Source organism: Haliotis rufescens, unplaced genomic scaffold, assembly GCF_023055435.1.
Source record: "Haliotis rufescens isolate VD_foot unplaced genomic scaffold, xgHalRufe1.0.p SCAF_14, whole genome shotgun sequence".
Taxonomy (NCBI): Eukaryota; Metazoa; Mollusca; class Gastropoda; order Lepetellida; family Haliotidae; genus Haliotis; species Haliotis rufescens.
The window spans coordinates 8,618,204-8,642,002 of record NW_025963824.1 but is presented as its reverse complement, the minus strand read 5'-3'; the positions used below and the strand labels follow the sequence as shown (position 1 = coordinate 8,642,002).

The window sequence follows — 23,799 nt, the reverse complement described above, 5'->3', positions numbered from 1 at the left end:
TAGATCTCATGCTTGTCTCTTCGTGGGAATGTGGTGTACAGTAGATCTCATGCTTGTCTTCTCGTGGGAATGTGGTGTACAGTTGATGTCATGCTTGTCTTCTCGTGGGAATGTGATGTACAGTAGATGTCATGCTTGTCTTCTCGTGGGAATGTGGTGTACAGTAGATGTTATGGTTGTTTCCTCTCGGGAATGTGGAGTACAGTAAATCTCATGCTTGCCTTCTCATGGGAATGTGGTGTACAGTAGATGTCATGCTTGTCTCCTTGTGGGAATGTGGAGTACAGTAGATCTCATGCTTGTCTTCTCTTGGGGATGTGGTGTACAGTGGAAGTCGTGCTTGTCTTCTCGTGGGAATGTGGTGTACAGTAGATCTCATGCTTGTCTTCTCGTGGGATTGTGTTGCACAGTAGATGTCATGCTTGTCTCTTCGTGGGAATGTGGTGTACAGTAGATCTCATGCTTGTCTTCTCGTGGGAATGTGGTGTACAGTAGATCTCATGCTTGTCTTCTCGTGGGAATGTGGTGTACAGTAGATCTCATGCTTGTCTCCTCGTGGGAATGTGGTGTACAGTAGATCTCATGCTTGTCTTCTCTTGGGGATGTGGTGTACAGTGGATCTCATGCTTGTCTTCTCTTGGGGATGTGGTGTACAGTGGATGTCGTGCTTGTCTTCTCGTGGGAATGTGGTGTACAGTAGATCTCATGCTTGTCTTCTCTTGGGGATGTGGTGTACAGTGGATGTCGTGCTTGTCTTCTCGTGGGAATGTGGTGTACAGTAGATCTCATGCTTGTCTTCTCGTGGGATTGTGGTGTACAGTAGATGTCATGCTTGTTTCTTCGTGGGGATGTGGTGTACAGAAGATCTCATGCTTGTCTCTTCGTGGGAATGTGGTGTACAGTAGATGTCATGGTTGTTTCCTCGTGGGAATGTGGAGTACAGTAGATCTCATGCTTGTCTCCTCGTGGGAATGTGGTGTACAGTAGATCTCATGCTTGTCTTCTCTTGGGGATGTGGTGTACAGTGGATGTCGTGCTTGTCTTTTCGTGGGAATGTGGTGTACAGTAGATCTCATGCCTGTCTTCTCGTGGGATTGTGGTGTACAGTAGATCGCATGCTTGTCTTCTCGTGGGAATTCAGCGAACAGTAGATGTCATGCTTGTCTTCTCGTGGGAATGTGGTGTACAGTAGATGTCATGCTTGTCTCCTCGTGGGAATGTGGAGTACAGTAGATCTCATGCTTGTCTTCTCTTGGGGATGTGGTGTACAGTGGAAGTCGTGCTTGTCTTCTCGTGAGAATGTGGTGTACAGTAGATGTCATGCCTGTCTTCTCGTGGGAATGTGGTGTACAGTAGATCTCATGCTTGTCTCTTCGTGGGAATGTGGTGTACAGTAGATGTCATGCTTGTCTTCTCGTGGGAATGTGGTGTACAGTAGATGTCATGCTTGTCTTCTCGTGGGAATGTGATGTACAGTATATGTCATGCTTGTCTTCTCGTGGGAATGTGGTGTACAGTAGATGTCGTGCTTGTCTTCTCGTGGGAATGTGGTGTACAGTAGATGTCATTGTTGTTTCCTCGTGGGAATGTGGAGTACAGTAGATGTCATGCTTGTCTCCTCGTGGGAATGTGGTGTACAGTAGATGTCATGCTTGTCTCCTTGTGGGAATGTGGAGTACAGTAGATCTCATGCTTGTCTTCTCTTGGGGATGTGGTGTACAGTGGATGTCGTGCTTGTCTTCTCGTGGGAATGTGGTGTACAGTAGATCTCATGCTTGTCTTCTCGTGGGAATGTGGTGTACAGTAGATCTCATGCTTGTTTTCTCGTTGGAATGTGGAATACAGTAGATGTCATGCTTGTCTTCTCGTGGGAATGTGATGTACAGTAGATCTCATGCTTGTCTTCTCATGGGAATGTGGTGTACAGTAGATGTCATGCTTGTCTTCTCGTGGGATTGTGGTGTACAGTAGATGTCATCCTTGTCATCTCGTGGGAACGTGGTGTACAGTAGATGTCATGCTTGTCTTCTCGTGGGAATGTGGTGTACAGTAGATGTCATGCTTGTCTTCTCGTGGAAATGTGGTGTACAGTAGATGTCATGCTTGTCTCCTCGTGGGAATGTGGAGTACAGCAGATCTCATGCTTGTCTTCTCTTGGGGATGTGGTGTACAGTGGAAGTCGTGCTTGTCTTCTCGTGAGAATGTGGTGTACAGTAGATGTCATGCCTGTCTTCTCGTGGGAATGTGGTGTACAGTAGATCTCATGCTTGTCTCTTCGTGGGAATGTGGTGTACAGTAGATGTCATGCTTGTCTTCTCGTGGGAATGTGGTGTACAGTAGATGTCATTGTTGTTTCCTCGTGGGAATGTGGAGTACAGTAGATCTCATGCTTGTCTCCTCGTGGGAATGTGGTGTACAGTAGATGTCATGCTTGTCTCCTTGTGGGAATGTGGAGTACAGTAGATCTCATGCTTGTCTTCTCTTGGGGATGTGGTGTACAGTGGATGTCGTGCTTGTCTTCTCGTGGGAATGTGGTGTACAGTAGATCTCATGCTTGTCTTCTCGTGGGAATGTGGTGTACAGTAGATCTCATGCTTGTTTTCTCGTTGGAATGTGGTGTACAGTAGATGTCATGCTTGTCTTCTCGTGGGAATGTGATGTACAGTAGATCTCATGCTTGTCTTCTCATGGGAATGTGGTGTACAGTAGATGTCATGCTTGTCTTCTCGTGGGATTGTGGTGTACAGTAGATGTCATCCTTGTCATCTCGTGGGAACGTGGTGTACAGTAGATGTCATGCTTGTCTTCTCGTGGGAATGTGGTGTACAGTAGATGTCATGCTTGTCTTCTCGTGGAAATGTGGTGTACAGTAGATGTCATGCTTCTCTTCTCGTGGGAATGTGGAGTACAGTAGATCTCATGCTTGTCTTCTCGTGGGAACGTGGTGTACAGTAGATGTCGTGCTTGTCTTCTCGTGGGAATGTGGTGTACAGCAGATGTCATGCTTGTCTTCTCGTGGAAATGTGGTGTACAGTAGATGTCATGCTTGTTTTCTCGTGGGAATGTGGTGTACAGTAGATGTCATGCTTGTCTGCTCGTGGGAATGTGATGTACAGTAGATCTCATGCTTGTCTTCTCGTTGGAATGTGGTATACAGTAGATCTCATGCTTGTCTTCTCTTGGGGGTGTGGTGTACAGTGGATGTCGTGCTTGTCTTCTCGTGGGAATGTGGTGTACAGCAGATGCCATGCTTGTCTTCTAGTGGTAATGTGGTGTACAGTAGATGTCATGCTTGTTTTCTCGTGGGAATGTGGTGTACAGTAGATGTCATGCTTGTCTGCTCGTGGGAATGTGGTATACAGTAGATCTCATGCTTGTCTTCTCTTGGGGGTGTGGCTTACAGTGGATGTCGTGCTTGTCTTCTCGTGGGAATGTGGAGTACAGTAGATGTCATGCTTGTCTTCTCGTTGGAATGTCGTGTACAGTAGATGTCATGCTTGTTTTCTCGTGGGAATGTGGTGTACAGTAGATGTCGTGCTTGTCTTCTCGTGGGGATGTGGTGTACAGTAGATGTCATGCTTGTCTTCTCGTTGGAATGTGGTGTACAGTAGATGTCGTGCTTGTCTTCTCGTGGGAATGTGGTGTACAGTAGATGTCATGCTTGTCTTTTCGTGGGAATGTGGTGTACAGTAGATGTCATGCTTGTCTACTCGTGGAAATGTGGAATACAGTAGATGTCATGCTTGTCTTCTCGTGGGAATGTGGTGTACAGTAGATCTCTCATGCTTGTCTTCTCGTGGGAATGTGGTGTACAGCAGATGTCATGCTTGTTTTCTCGTTGGAATGTGGTGTACAGTAGATGTCATGCTTGTCTTCTCGTGGGAATGTGGTGTACAGTAGATGTCATGCTTGTCTTCTCGTGGGAATGTGGTGTACAGTAGATGTCATGCTTGTCTTCTCGTGGGATTGTGGTGTACAGTAGATGTCATGCCTGTCTTCTCGTGGGAATGTGGTGTACAGTAGATCTCATGCTTGTCTTCTCTTGGGAATGTGGTGTACAGTAGATGTCATGCTTGTCTTCTCGTGGGAATGTGGTGTACAGTAGATGTCATGCCTGTCTTCTCGTGGGAATGTGGTGTACAGTAGATCTCATGCTTGTCTCGTCGTGGGAATGTGGTGTACAGTAGATCTCATGCTTGTCTTCTCGTGGGAATGTGGTGTACAGTTGATGTCATGCTTGTCTTCTCGTGGGAATGTGATGTACAGTAGATGTCATGCTTGTCTTCTCGTGGGAATGTGGTGTACAGTAGATGTTATGGTTGTTTCCTCTCGGGATTGTGGAGTACAGTAAATCTCATGCTTGTCTTCTCGTGGGAATGTGGTGTACGGTAGATGTCATGCTTGTCTCCTCGTGGGAATGTGGAGTACAGTAGATCTCATGCTTGTCTTCTCTTGGGGATGTGGTGTACAGTGGAAGTCGTGCTTGTCTTCTCGTGAGAATGTGGTGTACAGTAGATGTCATGCCTGTCTTCTCGTGGGAATGTGGTGTACAGTACATCTCATGCTTGTCTCTTCGTGGGAATGTGGTGTACAGTAGATGTCATGCTTGTCTTCTCGCGGGAATGTGGTGTACAGTAGATGTCATGCTTGTCTTCTCGTGGGAATGTGATGTACAGTATATGTCATGCTTGTCTTCTCGTGGGAATGTGGTGTACAGTAGATGTCGTGCTTGTCTTCTCGTGGGAATGTGGTGTACAGTAGATGTCATTGTTGTTTCCTCGTGGGAATGTGGAGTACAGTAGATCTCATGCTTGTCTTCTCTTGGGGATGTGGTGTACAGTGGATGTCGTGCTTGTCTTCTCGTGGGAATGTGGTGTACAGTAGATCTCATGCTTGTCTTCTCGTGGGAATGTGGTGTACAGTAGATCTCATGCTTGTTTTCTCGTTGGAATGTGGAATACAGTAGATGTCATGCTTGTCTTCTCGTGGGAATGTGATGTACAGTAGATCTCATGCTTGTCTTCTCATGGGAATGTGGTGTACAGTAGATGTCATGCTTGTCTTCTCGTGGGAATGTGATGTACAGTATATGTCATGCTTGTCTTCTCGTGGGAATGTGGTGTACAGTAGATGTCGTGCTTGTCTTCTCGTGGGAATGTGGTGTACAGTAGATGTCATTGTTGTTTCCTCGTGGGAATGTGGAGTACAGTAGATCTCATGCTTGTCTTCTCTTGGGGATGTGGTGTACAGTGGATGTCGTGCTTGTCTTCTCGTGGGAATGTGGTGTACAGTAGATCTCATGCTTGTCTTCTCGTGGGAATGTGGTGTACAGTAGATCTCATGCTTGTTTTCTCGTTGGAATGTGGAATACAGTAGATGTCATGCTTGTCTTCTCGTGGGAATGTGATGTACAGTAGATCTCATGCTTGTCTTCTCATGGGAATGTGGTGTACAGTAGATGTCATGCTTGTCTTCTCGTGGGATTGTGGTGTACAGTAGATGTCATCCTTGTCATCTCGTGGGAACGTGGTGTACAGTAGATGTCATGCTTGTCTTCTCGTGGGAATGTGGTGTACAGTAGATGTCATGCTTGTCTTCTCGTGGAAATGTGGTGTACAGTAGATGTCATGCTTCTCTTCTCGTGGGAATGTGGAGTACAGTAGATCTCATGCTTGTCTTCTCGTGGGAACGTGGTGTACAGTAGATGTCGTGCTTGTCTTCTCGTGGGAATGTGGTGTACAGCAGATGTCATGCTTGTCTTCTCGTGGAAATGTGGTGTACAGTAGATGTCATGCTTGTTTTCTCGTGGGAATGTGGTGTACAGTAGATGTCATGCTTGTCTGCTCGTGGGAATGTGATGTACAGTAGATCTCATGCTTGTCTTCTCGTTGGAATGTGGTATACAGTAGATCTCATGCTTGTCTTCTCTTGGGGGTGTGGTGTACAGTGGATGTCGTGCTTGTCTTCTCGTGGGAATGTGGTGTACAGCAGATGCCATGCTTGTCTTCTAGTGGTAATGTGGTGTACAGTAGATGTCATGCTTGTTTTCTCGTGGGAATGTGGTGTACAGTAGATGTCATGCTTGTCTGCTCGTGGGAATGTGGTATACAGTAGATCTCATGCTTGTCTTCTCTTGGGGGTGTGGCTTACAGTGGATGTCGTGCTTGTCTTCTCGTGGGAATGTGGAGTACAGTAGATGTCATGCTTGTCTTCTCGTTGGAATGTCGTGTACAGTAGATGTCATGCTTGTTTTCTCGTGGGAATGTGGTGTACAGTAGATGTCGTGCTTGTCTTCTCGTGGGGATGTGGTGTACAGTGGATGTCGTGCTTGTCTTCTCGTGGGAATGTGGTGTACAGCAGATGCCATGCTTGTCTTCTAGTGGTAATGTGGTGTACAGTAGATGTCATGCTTGTTTTCTCGTGGGAATGTGGTGTACAGTAGATGTCATGCTTGTCTGCTCGTGGGAATGTGGTATACAGTAGATCTCATGCTTGTCTTCTCTTGGGGGTGTGGCTTACAGTGGATGTCGTGCTTGTCTTCTCGTGGGAATGTGGAGTACAGTAGATGTCATGCTTGTCTTCTCGTTGGAATGTCGTGTACAGTAGATGTCATGCTTGTTTTCTCGTGGGAATGTGGTGTACAGTAGATGTCGTGCTTGTCTTCTCGTGGGGATGTGGTGTACAGTAGATGTCATGCTTGTCTTCTCGTTGGAATGTGGTGTACAGTAGATGTCGTGCTTGTCTTCTCGTGGGAATGTGGTGTACAGTAGATGTCATGCTTGTCTTTTCGTGGGAATGTGGTGTACAGTAGATGTCATGCTTGTCTACTCGTGGAAATGTGGAATACAGTAGATGTCATGCTTGTCTTCTCGTGGGAATGTGGTGTACAGTAGATCTCTCATGCTTGTCTTCTCGTGGGAATGTGGTGTACAGCAGATGTCATGCTTGTTTTCTCGTTGGAATGTGGTGTACAGTAGATGTCATGCTTGTCTTCTCGTGGGAATGTGATGTACAGTAGATGTCATGCTTGTCTTCTCGTGGGAATGTGGTGTACAGTAGATGTCATGCTTGTCTTCTCGTGGGATTGTGGTGTACAGTAGATGTCATGCCTGTCTTCTCGTGGGAATGTGGTGTACAGTAGATCTCATGCTTGTCTTCTCTTGGGAATGTGGTGTACAGTAGATGTCATGCTTGTCTTCTCGTGGGAATGTGGTGTACAGTAGATGTCATGCCTGTCTTCTCGTGGGAATGTGGTGTACAGTAGATCTCATGCTTGTCTCTTCGTGGGAATGTGGTGTACAGTAGATCTCATGCTTGTCTTCTCGTGGGAATGTGGTGTACAGTTGATGTCATGCTTGTCTTCTCGTGGGAATGTGATGTACAGTAGATGTCATGCTTGTCTTCTCGTGGGAATGTGGTGTACAGTAGATGTTATGGTTGTTTCCTCTCGGGATTGTGGAGTACAGTAAATCTCATGCTTGTCTTCTCGTGGGAATGTGGTGTACGGTAGATGTCATGCTTGTCTCCTCGTGGGAATGTGGAGTACAGTAGATCTCATGCTTGTCTTCTCTTGGGGATGTGGTGTACAGTGGAAGTCGTGCTTGTCTTCTCGTGAGAATGTGGTGTACAGTAGATGTCATGCCTGTCTTCTCGTGGGAATGTGGTGTACAGTAGATCTCATGCTTGTCTCTTCGTGGGAATGTGGTGTACAGTAGATGTCATGCTTGTCTTCTCGTGGGAATGTGGTGTACAGTAGATGTCATGCTTGTCTTCTCGTGGGAATGTGATGTACAGTATATGTCATGCTTGTCTTCTCGTGGGAATGTGGTGTACAGTAGATGTCGTGCTTGTCTTCTCGTGGGAATGTGGTGTACAGTAGATGTCATTGTTGTTTCCTCGTGGGAATGTGGAGTACAGTAGATCTCATGCTTGTCTTCTCTTGGGGATGTGGTGTACAGTGGATGTCGTGCTTGTCTTCTCGTGGGAATGTGGTGTACAGTAGATCTCATGCTTGTCTTCTCGTGGGAATGTGGTGTACAGTAGATCTCATGCTTGTTTTCTCGTTGGAATGTGGAATACAGTAGATGTCATGCTTGTCTTCTCGTGGGAATGTGATGTACAGTAGATCTCATGCTTGTCTTCTCATGGGAATGTGGTGTACAGTAGATGTCATGCTTGTCTTCTCGTGGGATTGTGGTGTACAGTAGATGTCATCCTTGTCATCTCGTGGGAACGTGGTGTACAGTAGATGTCATGCTTGTCTTCTCGTGGGAATGTGGTGTACAGTAGATGTCATGCTTGTCTTCTCGTGGAAATGTGGTGTACAGTAGATGTCATGCTTCTCTTCTCGTGGGAATGTGGAGTACAGTAGATCTCATGCTTGTCTTCTCGTGGGAACGTGGTGTACAGTAGATGTCGTGCTTGTCTTCTCGTGGGAATGTGGTGTACAGCAGATGTCATGCTTGTCTTCTAGTGGAAATGTGGTGTACAGTAGATGTCATGCTTGTTTTCTCGTGGGAATGTGGTGTACAGTAGATGTCATGCTTGTCTGCTCGTGGGAATGTGATGTACAGTAGATCTCATGCTTGTCTTCTCGTTGGAATGTGGTATACAGTAGATCTCATGCTTGTCTTCTCTTGGGGGTGTGGTGTACAATGGATGTCGTGCTTGTCTTCTCGTGGGAATGTGGTGTACAGTAGATGTCATGCTTGTTTTCTCGTGGGAATGTGGTGTACAGTAGATGTCATGCTTGTCTGCTCGTGGGAATGTGATGTACAGTAGATCTCATGCTTGTCTTCTCGTTGGAATGTGGTATACAGTAGATCTCATGCTTGTCTTCTCATGGGAATGTGGTGTACAGTAGATGTCATGCTTGTCTTCTCGTGGGATTGTGGTGTACAGTAGATGTCATCCTTGTCATCTCGTGGGAACGTGGTGTACAGTAGATGTCATGCTTGTCTTCTCGTGGGAATGTGGTGTACAGTAGATGTCGTGCTTGTCTTCTCGTGGGAATGTGGTGTACAGCAGATGTCATGCTTGTCTTCTAGTGGAAATGTGGTGTACAGTAGATGTCATGCTTGTTTTCTCGTGGGAATGTGGTGTACAGTAGATGTCATGCTTGTCTGCTCGTGGGAATGTGATGTACAGTAGATCTCATGCTTGTCTTCTCGTTGGAATGTGGTATACAGTAGATCTCATGCTTGTCTTCTCTTGGGGGTGTGGTGTACAATGGATGTCGTGCTTGTCTTCTCGTGGAAATGTGGTGTACAGTAGATGTCATGCTTGTTTTCTCGTGGGAATGTGGTGTACAGTAGATGTCATGCTTGTCTGCTCGTGGGAATGTGATGTACAGTAGATCTCATGCTTGTCTTCTCGTTGGAATGTGGTATACAGTAGATCTCATGCTTGTCTTCTCTTGGGGGTGTGGTGTACAATGGATGTCGTGCTTGTCTTCTCGTGGGAATGTGGTGTACAGCAGATGCCATGCTTGTCTTCTAGTGGTAATGTGGTGTACAGTAGATGTCATGCTTGTTTTCTCGTGGGAATGTGGTGTACAGTAGATGTCATGCTTGTCTGCTCGTGGGAATGTGGTATACAGTAGATCTCATGCTTGTCTTCTCGTGGGAATGTGGTGTACAGTGGATGTCGTGCTTGTCTTCTCGTGGGAATGTGGAGTACAGTAGATGTCATGCTTGTTTTCTCGTGGGAATGTGGTGTACAGTAGATGTCGTGCTTGTCTTCTCGTGGGGATGTGGAGTACAGTAGATGTCATGCTTGTCTTCTCGTTGGAATGTGGTGTACAGTAGATGTCGTGCTTGTCTTCTCGTGGGAATGTGGTGTACAGTAGATGTCAGGCTTGTCTTTTCGTGGGAATGTGGTGTACAGTAGATGTCATGCTTGTCTACTCGTGGAAATGTGGAGTACAGTAGATGTCATGCTTGTCTTCTCGTGGGAATGTGGTGAACAGTAGATCTCTCATGCTTGTCTCCTCGTGGGAATGTGGTGTACAGCAGATGTCATGCTTGTTTTCTCGTTGGAATGTTGTGTACAGTAGATGTCATGCTTGTCTTCTCGTGGGAATGTGATATACAGTAGATGTCATGCTTGTCTTCTCGTGGGAATGTGGTGTACAGTAGATGTCATGCTTGTCTTCTCGTGGGATTGTGGTGTACAGTAGATGTCATGCCTGTCTTCTCGCGGGAATGTGGTGTACAGTAGATCTCATGCTTGTCTTCTCGCGGGAATGTGGTGTACAGTAGATCTCATGCTTGTCTTCTCGTGGGAATGTGGTGTACAGTAGATGTCATGCTTGTCTTCTCGTGGGATTGTGGTGTACAGTAGATGTCATGCCTGTCTTCTCGTGGGAATGTGATGTACAGTAGATGTCATGCTTGTCTTCTCGTGGGAATGTGGTGTACAGTAGATGTCATGCTTGTCTTCTCGTGGGATTGTGGTGTACAGTAGATGTCATGCCTGTCTTCTCGTGGGAATGTGGTGTACAGTAGATCTCATGCTTGTCTTCTCTTGGGAATGTGGTGTACAGTAGATGTCATGCTTGTCTTCTCGTGGGAATGTGGTGTACAGTAGATGTCATGCCTGTCTTCTCGTGGGAATGTGGTGTACAGTAGATCTCATGCTTGTCTCTTCGTGGGAATGTGGTGTACAGTAGATCTCATGCTTGTCTTCTCGTGGGAATGTGGTGTACAGTTGATGTCATGCTTGTCTTCTCGTGGGAATGTGATGTACAGTAGATCTCATGCTTGTCTTCTCGTGGGAATGTGGTGTACAGTAGATGTTATGGTTGTTTCCTCTCGGGATTGTGGAGTACAGTAAATCTCATGCTTGTCTTCTCGTGGGAATGTGGTGTACGGTAGATGTCATGCTTGTCTCCTCGTGGGAATGTGGAGTACAGTAGATCTCATGCTTGTCTTCTCTTGGGGATGTGGTGTACAGTGGAAGTCGTGCTTGTCTTCTCGTGAGAATGTGGTGTACAGTAGATGTCATGCCTGTCTTCTCGTGGGAATGTGGTGTACAGTAGATCTCATGCTTGTCTCTTCGTGGGAATGTGGTGTACAGTAGATGTCATGCTTGTCTTCTCGTGGGAATGTGGTGTACAGTAGATGTCATGCTTGTCTTCTCGTGGGAATGTGATGTACAGTATATGTCATGCTTGTCTTCTCGTGGGAATGTGGTGTACAGTAGATGTCGTGCTTGTCTTCTCGTGGGAATGTGGTGTACAGTAGATGTCATTGTTGTTTCCTCGTGGGAATGTGGAGTACAGTAGATCTCATGCTTGTTTTCTCGTTGGAATGTGGAATACAGTAGATGTCATGCTTGTCTTCTCGTGGGAATGTGATGTACAGTAGATCTCATGCTTGTCTTCTCATGGGAATGTGGTGTACAGTAGATGTCATGCTTGTCTTCTCGTGGGATTGTGGTGTACAGTAGATGTCATCCTTGTCATCTCGTGGGAACGTGGTGTACAGTAGATGTCATGCTTGTCTTCTCGTGGGAATGTGGTGTACAGTAGATGTCATGCTTGTCTTCTCGTGGAAATGTGGTGTACAGTAGATGTCATGCTTCTCTTCTCGTGGGAATGTGGAGTACAGTAGATCTCATGCTTGTCTTCTCGTGGGAACGTGGTGTACAGTAGATGTCGTGCTTGTCTTCTCGTGGGAATGTGGTGTACAGCAGATGTCATGCTTGTCTTCTAGTGGAAATGTGGTGTACAGTAGATGTCATGCTTGTTTTCTCGTGGGAATGTGGTGTACAGTAGATGTCATGCTTGTCTGCTCGTGGGAATGTGATGTACAGTAGATCTCATGCTTGTCTTCTCGTTGGAATGTGGTATACAGTAGATCTCATGCTTGTCTTCTCTTGGGGGTGTGGTGTACAATGGATGTCGTGCTTGTCTTCTCGTGGGAATGTGGTGTACAGCAGATGCCATGCTTGTCTTCTAGTGGTAATGTGGTGTACAGTAGATGTCATGCTTGTTTTCTCGTGGGAATGTGGTGTACAGTAGATGTCATGCTTGTCTGCTCGTGGGAATGTGGTATACAGTAGATCTCATGCTTGTCTTCTCGTGGGAATGTGGTGTACAGTGGATGTCGTGCTTGTCTTCTCGTGGGAATGTGGAGTACAGTAGATGTCATGCTTGTTTTCTCGTGGGAATGTGGTGTACAGTAGATGTCGTGCTTGTCTTCTCGTGGGGATGTGGAGTACAGTAGATGTCATGCTTGTCTTCTCGTTGGAATGTGGTGTACAGTAGATGTCGTGCTTGTCTTCTCGTGGGAATGTGGTGTACAGTAGATGTCAGGCTTGTCTTTTCGTGGGAATGTGGTGTACAGTAGATGTCATGCTTGTCTACTCGTGGAAATGTGGAGTACAGTAGATGTCATGCTTGTCTTCTCGTGGGAATGTGGTGAACAGTAGATCTCTCATGCTTGTCTCCTCGTGGGAATGTGGTGTACAGCAGATGTCATGCTTGTTTTCTCGTTGGAATGTTGTGTACAGTAGATGTCATGCTTGTCTTCTCGTGGGAATGTGATGTACAGTAGATGTCATGCTTGTCTTCTCGTGGGAATGTGGTGTACAGTAGATGTCATGCTTGTCTTCTCGTGGGATTGTGGTGTACAGTAGATGTCATGCCTGTCTTCTCGCGGGAATGTGGTGTACAGTAGATCTCATGCTTGTCTTCTCGTGGGAATGTGGTGTACAGTAGATGTCATGCTTGTCTTCTCGTGGGATTGTGGTGTACAGTAGATGTCATGCCTGTCTTCTCGTGGGAATGTGGTGTACAGTAGATCTCATGCTTGTCTCTTCGTGGGAATGTGGTGTACAGTAGATCTCATGCTTGTCTTCTCGTGGGAATGTGGTGTACAGTTGATGTCATGCTTGTCTTCTCGTGGGAATGTGATGAACAGTAGATGTCATGCTTGTCTTCTCGTGGGAATGTGGTGTACAGTAGATGTTATGGTTGTTTCCTCTCGGGAATGTGGAGTACAGTAAATCTCATGCTTGCCTTCTCGTGGGAATGTGGTGTACAGTAGATGTCATGCTTGTCTCCTTGTGGGAATGTGGAGTACAGTAGATCTCATGCTTGTCTTCTCTTGGGGATGTGGTGTACAGTGGAAGTCGTGCTTGTCTTCTCGTGGGAATGTGGTGTACAGTAGATCTCATGCTTGTCTTCTCGTGGGATTGTGTTGCACAGTAGATGTCATGCTTGTCTCTTCGTGGGAATGTGGTGTACAGTAGATCTCATGCTTGTCTTCTCGTGGGAATGTGGTGTACAGTAGATCTCATGCTTGTCTTCTCGTGGGAATGTGGTGTACAGTAGATCTCATGCTTGTCTCCTCGTGGGAATGTGGTGTACAGTAGATCTCATGCTTGTCTTCTCTTGGGGATGTGGTGTACAGTGGATCTCATGCTTGTCTTCTCTTGGGGATGTGGTGTACAGTGGATGTCGTGCTTGTCTTCTCGTGGGAATGTGGTGTACAGTAGATCTCATGCTTGTCTTCTCTTGGGGATGTGGTGTACAGTGGATGTCGTGCTTGTCTTCTCGTGGGAATGTGGTGTACAGTAGATCTCATGCTTGTCTTCTCGTGGGATTGTGGTGTACAGTAGATGTCATGCTTGTTTCTTCGTGGGGATGTGGTGTACAGAAGATCTCATGCTTGTCTCTTCGTGGGAATGTGGTGTACAGTAGATGTCATGGTTGTTTCCTCGTGGGAATGTGGAGTACAGTAGATCTCATGCTTGTCTCCTCGTGGGAATGTGGTGTACAGTAGATCTCATGCTTGTCTTCTCTTGGGGATGTGGTGTACAGTGGATGTTGTGCTTGTCTTTTCGTGGGAATGTGGTGTACAGTAGATCTCATGCCTGTCTTCTCGTGGGATTGTGGTGTACAGTAGATCGCATGCTTGTCTTCTCGTGGGAATTCAGCGAACAGTAGATGTCATGCTTGTCTTCTCGTGGGAATGTGGTGTACAGTAGATCTCATGCTTGTCTTCTCGTGGGAATTCAGTGAACAGTAGATGTCATGCTTGTCTTCTCGTGGGAATGTGGTGTACAGTAGATCTCATGCTTGTCTTCTCGTGGGAATGTGGAGTACAGTAGACCCCTAGTTCCCCTTTATTGTCTTCCAAGACGAATGTGGTGTAGAGTTGGGCCTGAGCAACCAATGTTTTGACTCAATGTACGCCAGCAAGAGATATTTTACTTCCGCTTCCAAAGGTTTATGGAAAGCCTGTTGGAAATTGTTGATACATGTTGTCTCAGGGGTTTTTTTCGGCAATGGGTTGGTTCAAATTGTAAATACTTGGAGAGGTTTATCCTCTTTCTCTTGATTACATCTTCAAAGTGTGTGTCTTATCCTTTACTTTTTATATCCTTATGATAAATGCCAATATGTATCATCTTAATAATATAATAATGTGATTTATGTCTTTTCAGGTAACTCAACGATTGCCACAGACTGAAAAAATAAATCTAAAAATCACATTAATACTTGTTTGTGCTCTCTTTCTTTCCATAAGAATGTTTTCAGATAAAATTTGTTTGATTCTTGTTTTATTCAGCAATATTCCAGCTATATGACAGCGGTCTGTGTAAATAATCGAGTCGGGACCAGACAATCAAATGATTGATATCATGACCATCGACCCACGCAATTGGGATCGATGACATGCATCAACCAAGTCAGCGAGCCTGACCACCCGATCCCGTTAGTCGCCTCTTACGTATACGTATGTATATTCTGGATATGTGAGGCGAGGTGAATTTGGTTTTAACGTCGCTTCCGAGATTGTTGCACTTTTTAGCGACGTGAGTGTACGTGTGTGTGCATGTGTGCGTGCATGTGTGCGTGCGTGTGGCTGCTTGTACTGGTCCGGACTTATGCCGATTCATAGTGCTAGCTCACTGAGATACCATGCCGCAGTTTAACATGAATACCCCACTCAGACACAGTATACTGACTCAGAGCCGACCAGTCCTTGTGTTATCCCTTTGATACCGAGCGCCAGGCAGGGTAACAAGTAACATCTTTTAACGCCTTTTGGTAACACCAGATCTTCCGCTCTCCGACCGGACGGTCTACCACTAGAACACAGAGGCGGCCGGATGGATATGTCCCCAGCAAGTTCTGCTTCGGGCAAGGGGCGACTTAATGAACGCATGTGATGTTGTATCACAGCCAGCTAGTGCGTGAATAAATGGTATGAATGATTGGTTGGTTTGTTGTTTAACGTCACGGCCCTCTGTAAATAATCGAGTCTGGACAGGTAATCCTGTGATTGATATCATGAGCATCGATCCACGCATTTGGTTGGTTTGTTGTTTAACGCCGCAAACACGCGTGGTCCCGTAGCTCACCTGGAAATACCAGGTTTCAGGGAAATAACTGAAAAAGTGAAAAAGTAAGCAGAGTTTACTAATACCCCCAACTTCAACCTTTTCAGTGTCAACTCTGCTTTAGTCATGCAAGCTATTTTCACAGTACTAATATAAATTAATAAAAATGTAATCAGATCGAGCCTACAAATAACCCTGATTGTTAAACTTTTATACATTTACCCTGTTATTGGATAGGGTTAGGGTTTGAAAAAATCATAAAAATAGGAATATTAATCAAAACAATTTTTTCCTTTTGACTGCACCCCTCCATATGACACAGATAATATGTACTAAGTTTGAGAGGAATCCACTGAATAGTTTAAGAGAAATCGCGCGGACAGAGTTTTCGGACGGACGGACGGACGGACGGAAGTTGGTATAACTTAGTATAACAAAAAAACAACAAAAAAACCACAAATAATGATTTGGTTGGTTGGTTTGTTGTTTAAGGCGGCACTCAGCAATATTCCAGCTATATGACGGCGGTCTGTAAATAATCGAGTCTGGACCAGACAATCCAGTGATCACTGGTAGAATAGTCAGTGCCTGTAATAGCTTCATTTACATCAGTCGTATGTAACCGTACCCTAGAACATGACGCTAACCTGGGACCAGTGAGTGAGTGAGTTGGGGTTAACGCCGCTTTAACAGTATTCCAGTTATATCGCGGCGTGTCAGCTTAATGTGGGAGGAAAGCCCCAAGTGATGCAGGTCTCAGACGTTTACCACTTCGGTGAAACCCACGAGCACGGGTATGGTGCTGACAAACCTAGAAACATTATCGGGGCGAACCGGGATTCGAACCCACAATCATAGGTTTCTGGCGTGCCCAAGGGACGCAACTCTGCACAGCGAATCGCGGCGCTTTAGACGACTGGGCCACCCGTGCCCCCGTACTGTCCTGAAGTGACAAGTGCGGAGTGCCTCACTGAAGGTCACCCAAGAAATGACTGTACGAAGACAAGCAGTCAAGGTAAAGGTAACCCAAGGACAAACATATGGTCCATGCTACAACTGTCAAGCCATTGGAAGTGCGGGTAAAATCCTCCACTGAAGCCAGGTTGGCAAACAGAATGGGGAGGAGGGTATCTTGTACGTGTTGTTGGTTGGCAAAGCATTGATGAAAGCGTTCTTTCGGGAGAGTGGGGTAGTCTCTCACGATCAAACGGCCCTTTTCAGTTTTCAGTTTCTATTTTGTTTCCAGTTTCCAGTTTCCAGTTGTTTCCAACGGCGCTTATCAGGGCTACCCAACTCTCCCGAAAGAACATTGCAAATCTCTCAAAAGAACCCCAACTTCCCCGGCCTTTTTAAACCGAAGTACCGACTTTTTTATTACCAGAAGTGAAGGGGTTTTTTTATTTTTAGTTTGTTTTTTGTTTTTTATTGTTTTTTTTTGTTTTTGTTTTTTTTTTTGGGGGGGGAATTGGTTGGTTGGTTGGTTGTTTAACGCCGCACTCAGCAATATTCCAGCTATATGGCGCCGGTCTGTAAACAATCGATCAGGAACAGACAATCCAGTGATTGATATCAGGAGCGACGATCTACACAATTGGAAAACGATGACATGCATCATTCAAGTCAGCGAGCTTGACCACCGGATCCCGCTAGTCGCCAAGCATAGTCATCTTTTACGGTAAGCATGGTTTGCTGAAGACCTATTCTATCCCGGAATCTTCACGGGTCTTCATTGAAGGACACGTGGCGGCAGTCTGTAAGAAACTATCAAACAGAACATGGAGGTGATTACGTGACAAAGGTAACATTTGCCCGAGTATTCCGCCAAGCATGGCAGAAGTCAACCACTGTTGACATAGCTGTAAAGGGATTCAGGGATGCTGGGATATTCCCCTTTATCCGTCTGTAGCGTCCTTGGCCAGTCATCAAATCCTGACACATGAAGCCAGTGGTACCCCCTTTTGCCCAGCCCATGTTAACAGTTCCTGTTTCCGAGACGGCACAGGCCCCGACAACTCCATCCGGAAGTTTCACTGAAACAAAAGAAGCATCTGAACCACCTTCTTCTCCTGACCTAGAACCTACCTCTGCCCATGACGCCCTGACCCCAACCACAACAACACAGAAATGGCTTTAAGATCTTTCCAGGCTGCACTGGGGGAAGAGAGGACACAACTCTTCATCAAGCGTTAAGGAGAGGGGTATGACTTGAAGAACGATGAAGTGTACAACATCTGGCTTGTAATGAAGAAGTCCCTGAAGCTTCTGTCCAGAATACTGCAGATACCACATCATCCGACAAGACCCGTGAAGATCCGGGGTGGAATAGGTCTTCAGCAACCCATGCTTGTCGGAAAAAGGCTCGCTGACTTGGTTGATGCATGTCCTTGATCCGATCAATGCTCATGATATCAATCACTGGATTGACTGGTCCAGACTCGATTATTTACAGACAGCCGTCATATGGCTGGAATTCTGTTGAGTGTGGCGTTAAACAACAAACAAATAAATTCTAATCATGAAGACCTGGTTAGCACATAATTCTGTGCGGCGTTAAATAACCAACCCACCCCCTCACCGACCAACCAACCGACCAACCAACCAACCTACCAAAAGCGAGTGGCAATGTCTGAAGATGTCACAGGTGACAAGTATAGAAAGATTTTGGAGGAGAAGGAAAAAGGAAAATAGAAGAGAGGGATTTAATTATTTTTGTCAGGCGGCTGAATATTCTTTCTCCGAACCATCAAAGTCAGTGGCAGAAATCGTGTAACGACAACGACAAAGCACGCCGCACGCGATACTTATGACGTCATCAATCTGTGGGCAAATTTCACATGACATTTCACAGGTCAACAGTATTTCTTTCATATCAGACAGTATTCAGGAAGCTAAAGAACAAACAATTTGGAAATAATCGATATATATTTCATTTTTTATCTCTGGTAAAAACAATCGATCGCGAAAAAGGTTTGTAAACATGTTACATGTTGTCATGAATTAAGTGTTTTCAAACAATTTTTATAATGTTATATTTTACTTTCATTGTCGGTTGTTTCAATGAGGAAATAGCTTCAACTGATCGATTCCGGGGTAGAATATGTCTTCAGCAACCCATGCTTGCCGTAAAAGGTGACTATGCTTGTCGTAAAAGGCGACTAAAGGGGTCGGGTGGTCAGGCTCGCTGACTTGGTTGATGCATGTCATCGATCCAAATTGCGTGGATCGATGGTCATGATATTAATCACTGGATTGTCTGGTCCAGACTGGATTATTTACAGACCGCCGTCATATAGCTGGAATATTGCTTAGTGCGGCGTTCAACAACAAACAACAAAAGAAATATATACCTTTTTTCCAACCCTTACATCACCATTAAGGTCAATGATTTGCTCACGTGAGGGGCACTGTCTTCATCAAATACAACTTCAATCCTTATTTTGACAGATACATGAATCATATCAAAACTATCCATTAACTATAAAACCTCAAATATTTGAAGCGAACTGTAGCAACGCGGAGAGTCGTGGCGTCATCCGTCCTAAACATTACATTTGGAGTGAACACCCCTTGATTTTACAAACGGCAGAAAATGGCAGCTACTTTTGGTGTGTGTTTGGGTCATACTACGGCTGCTGGTGACGGGGATTACCGCCCTAGACGGCGCGGTTGGCTTTCCCGAAGCAATATACGGCAGTCGCTTTGTATTAAGTCCTAACTCCTTCAATAGTATTTGTGTGCGCACCTGAAATGGGTATCTCCATTCTCGGGGCGGCTTACAGCGTGATTGGTATTGTAACAGATTGACATTAATATACCTATAATAATATATTATCCATAATTATGCGTGAGGTTACTAGCATCTTAGACTATCGACATTGTACATCTCTTAGTATATCAGACCGCCTCCGTGGTCTAGTGGTAGAGCGTCCGCCCGGAGAGCGGAAGGTCCGGGGTTCGATCCCCGACCGCGTCATACCAAAAGACCTTAACAGATGGTACTTGTTGTTACCCTGTCTGGCGCTCGGCATTAAGGGGCTAAAACAAGGACTGGTCGGCTCGTAGTCAGTATACTGTGTCTGAGTGGGGTACTCATGTTAAACTGCGGCATGGTATCTCAGTGAGCTAGCACTATAAATCGGCATCAGTCCGGACTAGTACAAGCAGCCATACAAACACACACACGTACATACACGTCGCTATATAAGTGCAATAATCTTGGACGCGACGTTAAACCCCATTTCACCTCACCTCACCTCACCTCACCTTAGTATATCAGTAAACAGTGATTAACCAAACCCAGCGCTCGTTATGCAGTTCTCAGCTGATACGACAACCTGAGATTATTACAGGTATAATCGGGATTAACCCGTGAAGACCAAGGTAGAATAGGTCTTAGGAACCTATGCTTGCTGTAAAAGGCGACTACGCTTGTCGTAAGAGGATACTAACGGGATTGGGAAGTCAGGCTTGTTGACTTGGATGTCATCGATCCCAATTGAATGGGTCCATGCTCATTATATCAATCACTGGATTGTCTGGTTCAGACGCAAATATTTACAGACCGCCGTCATATAGCTGGACTATTGCTCAGTTCGGCGTTAAACAACAAACCAACCAACCAACCAACCAACCATTTCACCCGTCTACATCCAACTATGCAGTACAACAACAAACTAAACAAAGACAGTGTGGAGCTAAGTGATTTCTCTTGGTAAGTCTCTGTTATAGCTTCGAATGGCCCAACATATACATGATCTGTCTGCCTGTGAAGATTCCGGGGTAGATTAGGTCTTCAGCAACTCATGCTTGCCGTAAAAGGCGACTATGCTTGTCGTAAAAGGCGACTAACGGGATCGGGTGGTCAGGCTCGCTGACTTGGTTGATGCATGTCATCGATCCCAAATGCGTGGATCGATCCTCATGATATTAATCACTGGATTGTCTGGTCCAGACTCGATTATTTACAGACCGCTGTCATATAGCTGGAATATTGCTGAGTGCGGCGTTAAACAACAAACAAACCAATCAGAGCCTGCATCATTCATAGCCTGAATCGATGTCGTCAGTTTCCCTAATGACGTTTCATTTTTAGACATTGAGGAATTCCCGTACAGGTGTTCTGTATGTCTTCGCTCGATTGACATCGTAATAACGTGACATATTGACGATCATCGGAAAAATGAATGACAGTCGTTGGTTGGTTTGGTTTGTTGTTTTAAGCCGCACACAGCAATAATCGAGTGTGGACCAGACAATCCTATGATTGATATGAACATCGATCCACGCAATTTTTAAATCGATGACATGTTTCAACCAAGTCAGCGAGCCTGACCACCCGATCCCGTTAATCGCCTCTTACGACAAGCATAGTCACCTTTTACGGCAGGGGCGGTCGGGTAGCCTAGTGGTTAAAGCGTTCGCTCGTCACGCCGAAGACCCGGGTTCGATTCGCGACATAGGTACAATGTGTGAAGCCAATTTCTGTTTTCCCCGCCGTCATATTGCTGGAATATTGCTACAAGCGGTGTAAAACCATACTCAGAGACCTTTTACGGCCAGCATGGGTTGCTGAACACCTATTCTACCCCGGGTCTTCACGGGCCACCCGTCTATATGTAGTACTGCAAGGTCCACGCCTCCCATGTGCAGAATGTACAATACAACCGCTGTTTTCTTTCTTACTTCTCTGAGCCCCGTGAAGATTCCGGGATAGAAGAGGTCTTCAGCAACCCATGCTTGCCGTAATAGGTGACTCTGCTTGTCGTAAAAGGCCACTAACGGGATCGGGTGGTCAGGCTCGCTGACTTGGTTGATGCATGTCATCGATCCCAAATGCGTGGATCAAAGCTCATGATATTAATCACTGGATTGTCTGGTCCAGACTCGATTATTTACAGACCGCCGTCATATAGCTGGAATATTGCTGAGTGCGGCGTTAAACAACAAACCAACTAAATCTTACTTCTCTGAAGCAGTACGGTGAAAACTATATAGATCTTTTCTTTTATCAATCGATGTCATGTTCAAGAATTCATTGCCCCGAAATCATTATCTCCAGATAATGATTCATGTACACATGACGACCCTTGTTCCATCATATGCCAGTAGCCAGGTTACCCCTACAGCGAACTATTACGTAACCCGTCACCCCGTACATCTGCCTCATTAAAAAGTGATTTATCAAACTACCACATGCTGATTTTGTTATCTTTTAATCTTCACTAATCCATAAAACATGGCACCCCAGTAGTATTAAACAGAACCACCCGCTAACAAATTGGTATATACCTATGTACATAAACCCATCAACGGTTTTTGATCTAGTATCTATTAACAGCAGGTTTACCACGTTAGCGTCATTCTCCAGACACATACGGTAATTATGTACTTACATCTAGGCCCATAGTGTCCAGTCTCGCACAGTTTAACAGTGCATGCGGCTAATTTAATTACCTGCCACCTTTCACTTCCTCCCACCTGCTTAGCGTCAGACGGTTTAACTGGAGAAATAGCGGTGTCGCATCAGACATATCAACAAATCACACCTGTCTGCCCCTATTCATGTCATTTAACCATGCAAAACATGTTACTAAGTAAATGGTAAATCCAGCAACATTACGGCAATGTGTTAGAAAAGCAAATATAAAAACCACAACACATCACCTCCAGAAGGTATAAAAAGGTTTTGCTTCCACGTTTTGTTTTTCTTCCTGCAACGTGTTTTGCATCAACATGTACACGTGCGCAGATAGCATGCCAGCAGGTACGGATTGCAATACCTCTATGTCCTCCTACCAAACAAGGTTCAGGTCTTTTAAGGGCAGGCCAATACAGCTTCATAAATTAGCTAGTGCAGGGTTCTACTCTAGCGGCACCTCTGACAAGGTCATCTGCTTTGCATGCCACATTAAACTTAAGGATGGGACACTCGGCGACGAGCCATTAAACGAGCATAGCCAGTGGTCTCCAAACTGTAAATTTCTTGAAATGACTGGGCATGGGAGCACCCAATTAAAAAACTGCGCATGACACTGTGCTGTGAATATTCCTATATAAGTCACTACCAGACCGCAAACGTCTGCAGTTATACATCCATCAAACAACTAGTGTTTCTGTAATCTGCTTTCCAGTCAACAGTGCAAATATATATCCAATGCAGGGTGTCAACATTGCACTTCCCGAAGAGGCGCTGCAGCCCATGGTCAGTCACTCTGCCGCATGGGAGAAAGGCGGAAAACACCCCCAGGGGTGTAATACAACGCAGACCGCCAGCGGCTACTCTCAGCAGTTTCCCGCATCAAAGCGCTTATCCGCATTGTCCATTTAAGAGATTTGAAAAGCAATTGTGGTATTGAGTAGGTGTGGCCTGAGGTAGCACCAGGGTATATAGAACAGAGCTGGCAGGCGATAGTTGCCTGACATATTTGCAAACAGTCTTGCTACACCTGCCTAACATATACTTTGGACCAGCTAGTTGACCATGCCTTCGACCACCTACTAATGTCGCCGCTGCCAATCTGACGACCACCACTATACCGTGTGCCCAAATGCCAGCTGCGAAAACAAGTGTGCAAACCCCATGGGACACTGGTTCTGGCACTGCCCCGAGCCGTGCAGCACCTGAGGGAAAACCGGACACGCTGCACTAAGGTGTATGAATGATGGCGCTAAACATGCAGGAGCTAGCAACATCAAGTGCTACGATTGTAAAGAGATGGGGCACACAGCTGGGGAGTGTAAAATACCGTGCGGCGAGAGAGGGTGCGGTAGCAGCGAACACACGTCGTACACATGCCCCATGCGCATAGCCCGGCAGAAACGTGGGGACCCACCACCCCATTTAGCGGCTTATGACTGCTACAAATGCGGGAATATGGGGCATTTTGCTGCCGGGTGTGTACTACCGTGTAGGTGGTGCAAGGTGGTGATGCAAGGCCATCAGGCCCGTTATTGCCCAAAGCGGGTAAAGGCTGCAGAAAAGCCCCAGACGTCCCAGAAGGCTGGAAATGAGGCCGCCCCTACAACACCCCCGAAGGAGGAAGAAGACGCCCCAGCTGTTGCTGCAGCTGACGCCGTAACACCTACGAAGGTGCAAGGCACCCCGGCCGTGCCCCCACCCCGCCCCTCCAAAAGAAAGCGGCCGGCAGCCCTAGTGACCCCGGTAAAGAAACGCCGGGGTGTGATAAAAATAGTAGCGACAGTGATGATGGCGGGGATTTAATCATAATTGAAGACGACGTGGAACCTTCACCTGCCCGCCGGGAGCTGAATTACCGGCGTATAAACAGGTATTGCGATGAAGAACACCAGTCGGCTGAAGATGTAAAAAATTGTCATATATGTAACCCCGCCACTGAGTCGGAAGAAGAAGGATAGCTGAAGTGTTTTGCTGCTACTTAATATAATAAAATTTCTCAGGCATATATTGTTTTGAGTACTTATTTAATT

At 45.9% G+C, this 23,799-nt stretch overlaps 2 protein-coding genes across 2 annotated transcripts in view; both read left to right on the top strand.

Moving 5' to 3' along the window:
• The window catches only part of LOC124145381, a 28,186-nt gene extending 13,683 nt beyond the window's left edge, over positions 1–14,503 (top strand). The window contains exon 4 of the mRNA XM_046515130.2: positions 14,452–14,503. The gene's annotated coding sequence lies outside the window, so the exon portion shown is untranslated. The remainder of the gene's footprint in view (positions 1–14,451) is intronic.
• Positions 14,504–23,005: 8,502 nt separating this feature from the next.
• Positions 23,006–23,572, top strand: LOC124145361. Its single transcript, XM_046515110.2, has one exon. It carries the CDS (start codon positions 23,006–23,008, stop codon positions 23,570–23,572), a length of 567 nt encoding a protein of 188 aa, XP_046371066.2.
• The last annotated feature ends 227 nt before the right edge of the window (positions 23,573–23,799 follow it).

Bases quoted from the DNA above. Each gene is read 5' to 3' on its own strand.
- LOC124145361 (XM_046515110.2), top strand. From the start codon at position 23,006: ATGAATGATGGCGCTAAACATGCAGGAGCTAGCAACATCAAGTGCTAC.